The 15592-nt window shown below is 38.2% G+C and overlaps 1 protein-coding gene across 3 annotated transcripts; it reads right to left on the bottom strand.

Moving 5' to 3' along the window:
- Positions 1-642: 642 nt before the first annotated feature.
- Positions 643-15196, bottom strand: LACTB (lactamase beta; the record flags this gene model as incomplete). Of its 3 annotated transcripts, none has more annotated exons than XM_084240539.1 (5): positions 643-677; positions 11782-12130; positions 12409-12599; positions 14376-14442; positions 14840-15196. In XM_084240539.1, 5 exons carry the CDS (start codon positions 15194-15196, stop codon positions 643-645), a joined length of 999 nt encoding a protein of 332 aa, XP_084096665.1. The 3 variants fall into 3 exon arrangements, with proteins under 3 accessions (XP_084096665.1, XP_084096663.1, XP_084096664.1); XM_084240537.1 differs by lacking the exon at positions 643-677 and adding an exon at positions 10162-10327 and having other exon boundaries at positions 11778-12130; XM_084240538.1 differs by lacking the exon at positions 643-677 and adding an exon at positions 10184-10327.
- Positions 15197-15592: the final 396 nt, after the last annotated feature.

The following is a 15592-nucleotide window of genomic DNA, read 5'->3' as shown; positions in this document are numbered from 1 at the left end:
GGCAATTACAAAATTAAGCCATTAGAGGTACATAATCTGCATTCGATTATACTCTATTACAAATTTATTCTTAAAAATCTCCTGCATTTGGGGACTTCAGTGTTTCAAAAGAAAAAAAAAAACCAGCTCATTTTGCACCAGTGATGTCAGGGATGTCTGATCTGTCTTTATCAAATTCCAGAGCAATCTTTAAAGCAGTGCCATTAAGGCCAACAGATTGCATGTTACATATGATAGAAACAACTATTCCTCTTGGGGGAACCTTGTTGTTTATCGCTTTTGCATCCAGTTCTTCAGGAAGAACCAGCAGGACACTACTGGCACCCACTGCACCTCCTGTATGTGAGGCATAATGCCGTTGCTTCCTACAAGAACCATATGTTTGCTTCTTTTCTACAACTCCCCATGCCATTGCATATTTACCATCTTTATCCCAGGACATCTCTGTATTAGGGACTGGTGTCCAAATCATAACCATTGTTTCTGGTTTGAGATATCCGGGCAAGAGATTTTCATTTGAGTTCTTAAACATTCCGACTTGGTAACCATACAGCATTGCATTCCCAAATTTCAGAAGGTCACCCACTGTAGACAGAAATCCACCACCAGCCCATTTATAGGAGTTATCCACGTAAGGTGTGTTCACAAGGCGTCTCTTTTTATTGTAAACATAAAATCTAAAATGAAATAAGAATGGTCATTAAAATTTTAATAGTCTATTATTGACTTTATACATGAAAATGAATAGGAAATGTGTTACATGAAACAGACTGTATTTCAATGAAGTGATGATAAATTCTCAGAAACTAACCACTAATTATCAGTCTGATGCAGATCCTAATGAAATATAGACAACTGAAAAAGCTACTTGAAATTACCTTGTGAATGAAAGCATAGAAAGAAGGGTGTCTTTCTATTAGCATGGATTTCCTATGTTTTGAGTATCAAACTTTTAATATCTGCAAAAATGTAGTGATTACTATTACACATTAAATATTTTCCCTGTGCATACAAAGAAATACCTATCATTTGGCAGATATTCCTACTTCTTGGATTTAATGAATCATGTGCCACATGTGAATTTTGTAACTAAAAGTATACATGTTTGGAAGTTTAGGAACAGGGTTACTATTTCCAAGGTGACTAGATCTCTTAGCTAAAAACGCCACAGAAATACCATATATAATGATGTGATGGGGCACTTTCTTGGTGAGAGAAGCTGGAGTTAACAAACCTCAGTTTGAATCCCAACTCATTCCTACTAACCATGCTTATTTTATATGATTAACAAATACCTATACAGTTGTTACTATGTGTCAGGCATTATCCTAAGAACTATAGTTCAATATTAACTAATTTATTCCTATAACAATGTCAGGAGATACTATTATAATCTCTGCTTTATGGATGAGGAAATTGAGGCACAGAGAGTCTAAAGAACTCATTCAAAAATCACAGAGCTTGTAAGTGGCAGACTGGAATGCAAGCCCAGATGGTCTGGCATCCCTAATCAATGTTACCTCTCTGCCTCAGCATTCTTTTTTTTTTTAAAAGATTTTATTTATTTATAGAAGAAGTGGGGAACAGTCAGATCTGCCTCGCATTCTAATTTGTAAAATGGGGACAAAAATATCTAATTGCATTGTTAGGAATATATGTCTAAAGCATTCTGTATATTTTCATAGGTACTTAATAAATGACAGTTGTTATTTACTCATGCATCAACAACTAATGATGGAGTGCTTACTATGTGCCAGGCACTATTTGGGATATAAAATGTTAAGCAAAAAAGACGAGTGCCTGACCTCATGAGGTTTCTATTCTAATATAAGGTGGCTGTACCACAATTACTATAGAAATGAAATCACAAGATGACAAAAAATAAACCTGCTCTCTCCCTTCATTGTAATGGCATCTATCCCTCTTAACTCTGCCCAATTTTCCCAGGTCTTTTTCAGTTTTCACTGGTTTTATTTGATAGTCTGTTCAAGCCTGAATCAGCCATTTCAATTATTTCAGCTGTGGTCTCACCAGCACTTTTGGATTCTTCCCTTCTGACCTCACACTACCCAAATCTACCAATCCTGAACAAATCTAGGTATCCTTTTCTAGGTTCCTTATCTTCCAAGAAAGGCTCCAGGAACTCATATAGCAAAAATGACTGCTATCAATTCATACCCTTGCTAAGGGTCTTCATTGCTATTATCACACCTTTTCATTCTTTTCCTGATTATTCTCTGGTATATCCTTCATAATAACTATTCCCAATCTCTTCCACTCCCATGCCTGGACATTAGGCCAAGACAGCAGATAAAGTATTCCTTTGTTTTACTGAAAAGATTGAGGTCATGCAAGGAAAGCTAGAGATTTTAATCTTTGTATCAATGATATAAATGCATTCCATATATTCTTTTTTTCCTTCTCTCTGATATTTAAGAAACTTCCCTACTGTTAAGACTAATTCTACTCCCTGCATCTTTGACTGCCTTTTTGCCTCTTTAACCTTTCTCCACCAGCTATACTTCCATGTTATTTTATATCCTTGCAGTCTACTTTCCATGCAGAAGCCAAAGAGTGTGTGTCCCTCTTCTCCCATCCATTTGAAATCCTCTGAAGATTACCAATATAAGGAAAACAAAACAAAAACCTGAATTTCTTATCATAACCTGCACACAATCAATGGTCCTCTACTGAGGCAGTATCAGCACCCCAAGGGAAAATTTGGGAGGCATTTTTTAGTTGTCACAATTATTACAGGGCTCTTATTGACACTTAGTAGACCTATCCTAAATGTCCAGTGATGTATGGCAAGTCCCATATAATGGAGCATTCTCTCATACCTTGCAAGACCTTCCCACCAGGTAGTCTTGTAAGTTAAAAAATCTATAACTAGCTAAGCCTAGAACCCTCTCCATTTTATATATAAGCACAAAGTACTTTTTGCACACTTTTTACTTTAAATTTTCCTGGAATTTGACCATTGTGAAAAATGAAGAAAGACTAAGCACTTTATTTTGCTCAAAACTTTAGTCAGAGGTGGCCACCAAGGGCATGAGTTAGAGCACCAATAGAATACACCTGTAATTGGTCCAACCACTATGGAGAGCTGTGTGGAGATTTCTGGAACTACTAAACATAGAGCTTCCATATGATCCAGCAATTCCACTCCTAGGTATTTACCCAAAGGACACAGAAACATCAATTCCAAAGAGCACCTGCACCCCTATGTTTATAGCAGCACTGTTTACAATAGCTAAGCTTTGGAAACAACCCAAATGCCCAAAAATAGATGACTGGATCAAGAAGATGTGGTACAGGGCCTCCCCGGTGGCGCAGCGGTTGAGCGCTGGGTTGCGAAGCTGCCCGCAGCCTCTGCGGTGCCGGTTCGATCCCCGGCTGCTTCCCAGCCACCGGAGGAGGGTCCCGCATGGCGCGCAGACCTCTCCTGCCGCCCGCTGCTCCCCTCAGCAGTGTACTTCGGTCCTTCTGCCTGTTCTGCTCCCCGCTCTGGCTCTGGTGAATTCTCTCACCCTCCCGCGCTTCTGACTGTACCCAGTGCATGTATAAACAAAACAAAGAAAGAAAGAAAGAAAACATGCCTCTATAAAAAAAAAAAAAAAAAAAAAAAAAAGATGTGGTACATATACACCATGGAATATTACTCAGCATTTAAAAAAGACAAACACATGCAATTTGCAGCAACATGGATGGCGCTGGAAGGGATCATGCTCAGCGAAATAAGCCAGAAAGAAAAAGAAAAATACCGGATGGTCTCACTCATAGCAGGAATCTAGAAAACTTAAATAAAGGACCAGGAAAATGAATAACTATAAGAAAGTGAAAATCAAAATCAACAAAAAACTATGAACCAGAGACACTCAGTGGGGGGTGGGGGGTGGGGAGGGGAGGGATTGGGGTCAAAATAAGGGGGTTGCAATTGTATGGGGAATATAAAAATAAAATTTATTTAAAAAGAAAAGAATACACCTGTATTGGTCTGTATTTTGTTGTCGGATTTACAACACTTTAAAGTATCTTAAGTTGCATCACTATGCATCTATGCATCTTTTTTTTTTTTTATAGAGGCAAGTTTTATTTATTTACTTGTTTGTTTGTTTTGTTTATACAAGCACTGGGTACAGTCAGAAGCGCAGGAGGGTGAGAGAATTCACCAGAGCCAGAGCGGGGAGCAGAGCAGGCAGAAGGACCGAAGTACACTGCTGAGGGGAGCAGCGGGTGGCAGGAGAGGTCTGCACGCCATGTGGGACCCTCCTCCGGTGGCCGGGAAACAGCCGGGGATCGAACCGGCACGCGGGCAGCTTCGCAACCCAGCGCCTAACCGCTGCGCCACCAGGGAGGCCCAACATCTATGCATCTTTAGAGTATTACTATGTCTTCTAATGTTGTGAGTAAACTAAAATATTGAAATATTTGTTATTTACCATAAATTATATTCCTCTTTTCTTTATAAAGTACTGAGTATATGACTTATGACTTACATTTCAGAATATTAAAAGATATATTATAAAATATTTGTTAAATTAAGGGGCAGTGGATCTAATGGCATTGGGACTCACTTTCCATTATAATTTAGTTCCAGCTTACCTCTTTGATCTCACCTACACATCTTGCCTTGTTTTTTCATGGCAGACTTATCTCTGTATATGCAACAAGGCAAGCTACCTTTCCTTATCATGTATGTCTCAGGTCAGCTGACATGGCCTAAATCCAAGATATTTTAAATATTCTCTCCATAACCTCTTCCTGTTACTCATTCCATTGCCCTAAAGTTCTTAAATTGTTTGTTTACATGTTCATTCGTATCTTCCTATGGAAAGTTTCATAAGGGCAGGAATTTTATCTGCCTTGGTCACTGATGATTACCCTATCTAAAGCAGCATTTGCTATCCAGTCAATATTACACATGTTGAATGAATAAAGCATCATTGGTTGACTAAACATTAAATGGAGACATCTTACAGGGCACTAAAGAGACAATTAAAACCACATGCTGTGGCTGCTTTCAAGAGGTTAACAGTCCTTTCAGAAAGTTTTAAATTTCAAGTACTATATGAATCACCTGGGGATTTTGTTAAACTGCTTCAGTGGATCTCTGGAGGGACCCAAATTCTGCAATTCTAATAAGCTCCCAGGTGATGCCAATACTGCTGGTTCCTGATCCTCCCTATCAGAGGCCAGGTTGTGGAGCAAAGTAGTTCAGTTTAAAGAAGAGAACTTGAAGGATAAGTGGCAACAGGCGGTGCTGAAGGACAAGGAGGCAGATCACAAAAGACTTTTTGAGCCATGCTAGTAACTTGGACTCTTTAATTTAGAAAATGCTCTAGTTTTCCATATCCTAAGGGAGAAAAAAAACCCTTGTAATTAGCTTTTTACCCTTATTATAGTTGCCAGCTACCAGTCCTTTCTTTCTAACTTAGTAACTACATAAAATAGTCTACACCTGGAGTTTCCACGTACACACTTCATTCTTAAAATCTAATTTCTATTCCCCCATTACTAATAAATAGCTCCCTTGTGGCTTATCAAGGATCTTCTAATTCCCTGTTTATAGTCCTCATCTTATTTGCTCCCTGTGGCACTGTCAACCAGCACCTGGATGACACTCATTTCCCTCAAACCATTCTGAACTTGCCCCTCCACACGTCAATCCTATGATTTACCCCTAACCCTCCAAACACTGGTAGGTTCCAGTTTCCTAAGTTTTATCTTCTATAGAGAAAACCACAAATCTGCATCTGTACAATAACCCTGTTATAAATTTATAATCGAATTTTCCACTAACATCAATAGTTTCTTGGCTTTGGAGATGGCAGGGAAGTTGTTTACCAGAATTATCTGTAGGTCTCCTCCCCCCCCAAGTTATATGCTCCCTTCAAAATTCACAACTTTGGAGGGGCTATGGGCATATATTGCTTGAAAAGTGACTTCTCTTTCTTTTTTCAGTATTTCTTATTGTCTCCTAAAAATCCACCTTATAATATTAGGTGCAGCAGGGCTGGTCACAAGTATGTGCTTTGAAGACAATAAGAAAAAGTCTACAGAGATTCTTAATATGCTCTCTTGAGAACCAATGACTTGATATGTCTCAAAATGATTGTCTGAAACTAATCTTTTCCAAACCTTCTCATAGTTCTCACCATTAAATCTTGGTTGATTGTCTTTGCCTCAACTCTCATATCCATTAAGATGCTAAATCCCATTTATTCAGATTCAGCCTCTGTATCTTATCCTTTTCCCTTCCATTCCTTTTCTTTTTTTTAAGATTTATTTTTATTTATTTATACAAGCACTGGGTACAGTCAGAAGCGCGGGAGGGTGAGAGAATTCACCAGAGCCAGAGCGGGGAGCAGAGCAGGCAGAAGGACATAAGTACACTGCTGAGGGGAGCAAGGGGCAGCAGGAGAGGTCTGTGCGCCATGTGGGACCCTCCTCAGGTGGCCGGGGAGCAGCCGGGGATCAAACTGGCGCTGCAGAGGCTGCTGGCAGCTTCGCAACCCAGCACTCAACCACTCTGCCACCAGGGAGGCCCGTTCCCTTCCATTCCTATGGCCACTCCCATACTTTAGTCCACATTATTTTCTGCCTCAATTATGATTGCATTTATAATCCCAGCCAATCAAATCTAAAAGAAGCTAAACAATAGAAACATTTTTTCATTGAAAAATCTATTTTTTTGAGAGAGCGCCGAGCTTATAAGTGGGAGAGAGCTACCTGTAAAGTTTAGCAAATAACAAGCTGTAACTTCCTTTTAATAGTTAAGCATTTCAAGCCACTTACATCAAAGCTGGAAATTAGGAATCCTCAATCACTCTACTATTAAATATAAAAATGTGGAAAATTCTAGACTTTAATCTAGAATTCTAAACTCTAAATAGGCAGATTCTAGACTTTAACCTCTTGATTCCTTTTCACTGAGGACAAACTAATGGCTTTTCATAAAGAATATTTTGTTTTGCTAAATAATAAACCAGTATTTCAAATTCTTAAGGAATTGATATGCTTTAAAAAAGAATGGAACATAAGCATCAGTTCTTGGGTAAGTTACTTTGTGACTAAATAACTGATGGAATGAGGCCAGATGACAATCAGCCTCTACCTACTTATTTAAGAATCTCTAGATTCTGCACAAGAACATTATATAACAGAACTGTACATCTACAAACTTAGAAATTCAAAATACTTTTATTTTTGAAATGTTTCCTAAATGCCTCTAGAAATAATTATATACCACTTGGTATTTTATTGTTATAAATAGTTTTAAAATTCAAAGAATTTAAAAGGCATGTTATAAAAAACAATCCCATCTTACACTTAGCTTTAACATTTGAATTGAACCTACTACTGGAGAGCTTGTCAGTTAAAGGCATAAAAAAAGCTTTTTAAAGAACAATACTTAACTTTGAAGACAGAAACTCTTACTATAGAAAATAGGATAAAGAATAATAAAGATAATAGAAATTAGTGGTCATTTCCATACTGTCAAAATACAGCAAACATTTCAGAAAATATCTGCTTTGTTTTTGTTCTAACGCAATTATAAGGGATTTTTGTTGCAGGTATTATGCCAAACACAGAAAATATGAAAGGAATTTAATCATAAGCAGATGCACTAAGGAATCCCCTATCAACAGACTGAATCTTTCAGTGACTAGAAGATTCACCTCCATTTCTCCTTGCGGATGCTTTCTTTAAAGGATTGTTTAGTTTACCTGTCTATACACAAGATATTTGCTATACAGAATCTATATATTTGCCTTTGCAAAATAATCATTTCTGTTATTCCACTTAAGAACACCCCAATTTATTCAGAACAATATATCCAGTTAAAAACTAATTTTCCTGCACCCCTAACAGTAAAGTGTGGCCTATGGCTAATACTATGACCAGAGAAGTATATTTACACATAATAGTATTTTGAAGAGAGATTCTGAGGAAATACCTTAAATAGGTGACAGACACTGAGAGGCACTATTTTAAACACACACACATATACACACACACACTGTGAAGAGATAAAGATGATAATTAATTTTGGGATTCAACAACTCTGAAAAGCCTTTGTCAGAACAGTATCAACATATTTATGCTTATGACCAAGGAGGCAATAGACTATATAACAAAACTGGAAACTTTTGCTGGAAATTTTATTTCCAGAAAAATGGTACCATAAGAAAAAGAATAAAAATACATGTAGTTAACTAGTTTTACTTGAAGGGAATTTTTATACAATTTTTAAAAAGATTTCTTTTATTCCCTGAACTCTCCCCTCAAAAGCTGGTGCCTTTCAACTCTTTTAAAATAATTATTACCAAAAAAGAAAAAAAGAGAATTAAGAGTTTTAGAGCTCAAATAGATATTGTATCAAGTAAAATGAAATCAAGGGAAATGGATAGAACATTTTCCTAGGTAACAATGTTTCCTTCTCTTCCCTGTCCTATTTTATTTCAGCAGCCCATTTAGTCTAATTCAAATGAATGAACTATCCCTTTAGCACCACTGAGTACTACACCAAAATCTAAAAAAAAAAAAAAAAAAAAAAAAAAACACAACAAACTAGAGATGATAGGAACCTTTAACAGTATAAATGGAAACCACACCCTTTTTTCAAAGAATTGGAGACAGAATGAAAGTAACTTGTCCTATGCTATATATTGGTTTTTGTGTAAGTCAAACTAACCACTCATTAAGAAACAATGATAAACTCTCATTAAGCAGCAAATGATAGCTGCTGTGCAGTCTGTACATTCATAGATGTCAGTAAAAAAGAGACTCAATGTTCTCTCTCTCTCTCACACACACACACATACACACACAAGGCATTCATTATCAAATATCTACATCTAATCAAAATAAGGTGATGTATCTATGTCATCTGTATTAGAAAACTTTTAAAATTTAATTGATAACCTTTGGTGTTTGTCCACTTTTCTTACGGTTCTAATAGAATATAATGTTGAACCTAAAAAGAACAAACACTTATGAGTCTGAAGTGATTGCGAATCACAGGCCATTTAAAAAATTAAAATTCACTGCTTGCTGCTAACCTAATTTCTTTTAGATCCCAAAAATGTCTCTTTCAGGCTGCATTTAATTCCATTGAATGCATTTAATTCTGTTAAATAAGGTAGTAATTTAAAAATGATAATTATCTAAGTACAACAGAAGATTGGGGGGGAAAGCTACTATGAAAACAGTAAGATAAAACTAAAAAATATTCCCCATTTCACCTATTTCAAGTGCCATTATGCCATTTAATATGTACTAGTGGAAATAGGCAAGGTAAAAGCAATAATTGGCTTCTTAAATTTGTCTAACAAACCAAACAATGAGTAAAATGAAAAACACCACAGCCATAAAATTTATATTAGTTAACTACCCTCAAAATTTTCTTCCCATGCCTCTTCTACAAAACACAAATGACAATTATGACAAAACTTTAGTTTGATTCATTTCAATAAAATGACTTTCAAACATTTACAGTGGAGAAACCTGGCAGGTACCATCTCAACAAAAACTTAAATTACTAGAAAATCTTTTTTTTTTTCACTATATAATTGGATAATTTGCAAAATTTAACTAAGATCTTTAGACTTGTTAAAAGCATTGTGCCAAAGTTAATTTACTGAATGTCCTTGTTTTCAGAAAACACATTTAAATAATTTTTGGGCCAAGAGATATAATACCTACAACTTATTTCTAAATGGTTCAGAAAAAAATAACAGGTAGTTAAGTCAACAGTGGTAAAATGACAACATTTGTGGAATCTGGGGAAATGGTATATGAGTATATATTCTATGTACTATTCTTGTAACTTTAAGTATGAAATCATTTCAAAATAAGCTAAAAACAATTAAAATTCAATAAAAGGTAAAGAAAGCATTAGCTAAAACATATAAGGGATGACTGAAGAGTACATTATAGATACCCACGAGGGATGAAATTTTAGTTTAATTATTCATGTGCTTAAGTTATTATTACTATCTTTCATCTAAGGAGCTACTTAGATGAAAAAACAGACATGTAGAAAAGTTCCAAAAATGTGGTGAGTTGATTTTGGAATGAAGACAAGGAAAATTTGACTGTGAATAGACAACATACTGTTAAGATGTCATAAAGCTAGATACACCAGAAGGTATTCATTTACCTTGCTCTATTGTAAATCACTGGCTCATTTTCTTCCTGCACAGTTGTCAGCATATCCAAGTCATGGAATATTTTCTGCATATAATCCAAATATTTATATCCTGAAGCTCTTTCTACTATGGCTGCCAGTAGGGTATAGCCAAAAGTTGAATATAAAAACTGACTACCTTGAGACATCATCGTAAAGGGGGGGGAAGAAAAGAAAATGCTTCATTATTATTTAAAAACATGTAAAATATTTTCCCACTGTAAACTGACATACCTTAAAAGTGGAATATTTTACTTCAGAATTTAAGAAAACATCAAGGATTATTTAATAACAATTTTAGTCAACTTCGCAAAGACCCTGCTTATTCCATGTCCCTAATAAAATGATCAGTATTCTTGAAATGTCACATGACTCTATTCCTTTTTATGATAATAAGCAAATAAATCCTACCATAAAACAAAACAAAAATCCTTCAAACTGCCAACAAAACAAGAAGGGATAGAAAAGCAAATTTGGTTGCTTGGGTTAACTATCCACTATTTAAGAAATAGTTGTAGATGTTATTTTAATAAAATATATGTAGGGATAAAAATGTTTCAAATACATATCAAAATACTTTATGTATGTATATACGTATGTCTCTATATTGTTTCAAATACATAAATTAATATCACTTTAGATTCCTGAAAAGTAAATTATATGATCTGTATTAAAAATAGGGGGGGAAACTTATTTTTTAAGATAAAATCCACAATTATACACCTTTGCCCATATTAAATATATATGTAACACAAATTCATAGCACACTTTTAAAGTGGAAATGGAATAAAAGTACATAAAGATGGTAAATTTAAAGATACTAAGTAGTTTTAGCAGGTTTCATACTAAAAGAAATTCCAAAAAATGATAATTATCTTACAGATCTTTTTTTTGGAAATAAAAATGATGAACATTAATTTTTTTAAGAAATAAAGGCACAATTTGAATTTAATTTAAATTCTAACTAAATCCTAAAATACTAGCAATGTTTTATTATGTCCAGTTTGGTCCAGATTTTATTTGGAGAACTATTATTCCAACATTTCCCTATTATTTTTTCACAAATATTTTGATACTGAGAATGCACTAAATGACTGGGTAGCTTCTGATGAGTAAATCCAAATAAGAGGCTGCCCGGATGCTAGGCTTTGTTAAGAACCATAGACTGATGACAACCATAGACTGATGACAGAATCCATGCCATTATCAACCACATTGAATGCACTGCTGATGGTATCATTTTGGATTTTCTGAAAATTACTCTACCATAATGATGACTTTGTTAAGAAAAAGAATTAAGGGCCTCCCTTAAATGGTGGCCTATGGCTTAAGTCTCAGTGCTATCACCCCTAGGGCCTGAGTTCCATATCTGGCTAGGGAGCTAGTACACATATGGGGCAGCAAACCTCTCTAGTCTCACCTGCTGCTCCCCTCAGCAGTGTATTTCAGTCAGTCTGCCTGTTCTGCTCCCCACTGTCTCTGGTGAATCCTTTCAACCTCCCATCCCTGCAACTCTGGCCTACACCCCAGATCTTCTACGCCAAAAAAAAAAAAAAAAAAAATCATTAAAAAAAAGAATTAATACTCACCAGGTTTGAAAAACAAAGGGTCATTTTTAAATAGTCTAAGGGATTCAATTGAATTTTCAAACTTTTCTTTCAAATATAGTTCACCTTGTTCAAAATCATTCTTTTTCTTGCCAGGTTTTGAATTCCGGCCTTTGGTTTCATTATCTTGCTCTATCTTAACTTTAGAAAAGTCACTCTTTTCATTACTTTTGCCTTTTTCTTTTAACTCTTTTTCTTGGTCTGATTCCACTGTCCCCTTTGTCATTTTCAAGGCTTTATAGGCTTTCTCTTCTTTCACCTTTTTCATATCCTTTTCATAATGACGAATTCCACTTAAATGGGAAATCAATAATCTTGTTGTGACAGAAACCTGATAATAAAGACGTAAAAAATCATTTATAACACCAAACTGTATAAAAAAAGTTAGTAGCATTGGAATAATTTCTCAGTAATAATTTCCATTTTAAACTGCTGCTGAAAAAAAAGTCATGTAAAGATCTTTAGCCTCAAATTTCAGAAATACACACTTAATTGTCATCTACATGAAAGAAGCCAATTAACAATAATTAAAAACCAACCAAAGATTCTTATGAACTTTTAAAAGCCATTTAGTATGCCATTAGTAAAATAAATTGTTAGCTCCATTACCTTTTCACCTTCATATTCTTTTTCTGGGAATTCAGGAACATAATGTTGTACTGGAATATCAAGATCCAATTTCCCTGCTTCCCACAATTTGGCAAGAGCAACCATGGTGAGGCTTTTGCTGATACTGGCAATTCTCATAACAGTCTCTGGCTTGCATGGCACACGATTCTCAACATCAGCATAACCTAAACCTATTTAAAAGAAAGCAAAAAGTCACTATTAAAAGGTTTAAAGGTCAAAGGAGTCTTCAAAAGCTACAAAACTACTTTAAAATATCTTGTTCTGCTTTTATTTTTTTAAATTTTTTTTTAAAGATTTATTTATTTATGCATACAAGAGCTGGGGTAAAGGCCAGAGATGCTGGGGGTGAGAGGATTCACCAGAGACAAAGCAGGGAACAAAACAGATAGACTGACTGGAAAACACTGCTGAGGGGAGCAGCATGCGACACAGGAGAGGTCTGCCTCGTCATGTGGGTTGCTCCCTGGCTGGCCGGGGATCGAACTCATGCTGCAGAGGCTGCGGATTGCTTCATAGTGCTGTGCTTAATCCCTTGCACCACCAAGGAGGCCCCTTGTTCTGCTTTTAAAACTGCTCAGGTAAAAGAGCCTTAGCAACACAGACAAGTCCAACAGTTTAACCTTATAATTTAATGGAATTGTATCCTGTGCATAATAACTTTCCATCGGACACAGACACTAATTTTTCTTAGCATATCTAAACAATTTGGTTATTCCACATTTCAAGTAAATTCTACACTTTTAAAGAACACATCATGGTTCTTCTTCCAATTATATTTATGCTTGTTTTTTAGTGTATTTCCATGGAGTTCCTTAAAATAATCATCCAGTAAAAATGACTGTGAGAAGATGTCCTGCAAACCCAATTGAGCTAACAATCATCAATTTAATTCACCTGCAAGCCAGAAGAAAAACTAATTTCAATCACCTCCTAGGAAAAAAAGTGTAAAGTTTGGTTTCATCATCTGGATAGGTTGAAGGCATGGAATTCTAAGATATAAAGAATTGAGATCCGAAAAGATAAGGTGTACAATGATTGTTATTAAACAGTAAATATGGATTATGCTGGAAAATATTTGCATAATAACAAAGCCTTTACCCATAAAACTGACGAATAATTTGTAATTACAATATTTTTCATCACTAAGATTGATTAGGCTATACCTGTACTTGGGGGAAGAATCCCCTTTCTTTAAATTCAAAGCCCTACAGTTCTCATCAACTTCTAAAACTATTACTTTCTTTAAATAATATCTGAAACATTTCCTACAAATACATTCCTCAAAATCCGGGAGGCTGAACGGACCAATTTGTGTAAATCCAGTTGTAAAGCATGCTTTGATAAAAGTACTTATAAAATGACTAAAAATTACTGTCCCAAAACTTCTTGCTTTTCATTAGAAAATAAATAGCTGAGATCTCTGCCTAGTTAAAAAAAAAAAGGAAGACATGAATCGTAAATTCATAAAAGGACAAGGGATAAAGAATAGTGTGTATCATCAGTACTTAGTACTGTGCATTTCACAAGGAGGGCAATCAGTAAACTGGTGACTGAATTAAAAAAGAAAACCACTGTACCCAGTTTCCTGTATGCATACATAAATCTTAAAATAAAAAGGAAACCACAAAATTCTGACGTTTTAGCAAGTCATAAGACTTAGCTACAGTTAACAGATTGTTCTATATAAAACTTTCAGAACAATAAATCCAATCATGATATTAGAGTGGGGGTAGAACTAAGCCAGCTTTAATTTATTCATTAGTCACACTTTAAACCTGGCTGTTTATAGAAAACCCAATACTTTATTCTTGTAGACGTTTATTCTACCCTATGTATGGCTTTATGTAAACTAAATACCATTTCATGGGAATCACTTCAAGTAGTAGAAAACATCAAGATATAACTGGCACAAAACAAGCCACTGAACAGCATTTTTCTGAGCCCACCTTCTGACCAGACTTCTTTTCCATCTACAGAGACTCCAACCACTACGCCGGGTGCGCCTACCTCATCCTAAAAGCAAAGGGCAGAGGGACAATTGAGACTCGCACGCCCACCGCCTTCCCCTCGGGCCTTCCCCGGCCCCGCCCCCTAGGCCCGGGCCCCGCCCCCTAAGCGAGGCCCCGCCCGCCACAGCTGCTGCCGGGCCGGCGCGCCCCGCGAGGGGGCGTGGCCAGATGGCACCCCGCGGGGAGGGGGCGGTCCCCGAGGCGGACGGTTACCTCCGCCCGGACTTGGGCAACCGCCCAAGAACTTCTGAGGCCGGACAGCCAGCCGGCGAACGGGAAGTCTCTCTCCGAGGCAGACCGCGGGCATCCATGGCCCGGGGTGGGGCTCACTGGGCCGCCTCGGGGTCCCGTTCGGGGCTGACGGCGCGGCCGGGGGGCCGGGCCCGGGTCTGTGGCCGCACCTTGATCCTGTGGAGCAGGTCGCGGCTGCTGTCGATGGCTCTGGCGAAGCGCCCGGAGGGGGGCGGCGCCGGCGTCTGTGGAGACCGCGGGGCGAGGGGCTGCTCCTGGGGCGGCGGGGGCTTGGCCTGAGGCGACGCCTCCGGGTCGTGGTCCGCGGGGGGCGGCGCGGGGGCCGCGCCCCTCAGCCCCCCGGCCAGCTTCGCCCCGAGCGCCAGCCCCAGCCCCAGCCCCAGGCCCCCAACCCAGCCGGGACCCGGCGGCCGCAGCCCCGCTCGTTGGTGGGTCCCTCGCCGCCCGGAGCCCCAGCCCCCGAGGGTCGCGACCCGGGTCGTCACGGCTGACAGGAGCCGGTACATGGCGTCTCTGGCGAGCCGGCAGCCTCGGGGCGCGCTCGGGCCGGCGAGCGGAGGCGGCGCGAGGAGGGGAGGGAAGCGGCGCTGAGGAGGCGCGAGGGGAGGGGACCCGGGAAGGAGGCGGGGCCGCGCCAGACTCTAGTAGTCGACGCCCGCTGGTCAGAGCGCCGAGCGCATCGAGCGCTTCCTCTTCCTGTTTCTCTTTGCCCCGTCTTTTGCTTGGTCAGTCTTCATCTTGCCCCCGCTCTTTACCCCAACGACTTCCATCAAGTGCCACCTTCTCAGGAAGGCCTTGCAAATCCCCATGGGAGTTCTCACCACACCTTGACCCAGGGTGCACGTCTCCTTAAATAATATTTAACGCTTCGTTTCTTTGAACTTAGGGAATTCCTTATCAGA

This window comes from Talpa europaea (genome assembly GCF_964194135.1).
Source record: "Talpa europaea genome assembly, chromosome: 8".
Lineage (NCBI taxonomy): Eukaryota > Metazoa > Chordata > Mammalia > Eulipotyphla > Talpidae > Talpa > Talpa europaea.
The sequence above is the reverse complement of the archived record's forward strand: the minus strand, read 5'-3'. Positions and strand labels throughout refer to the sequence as shown.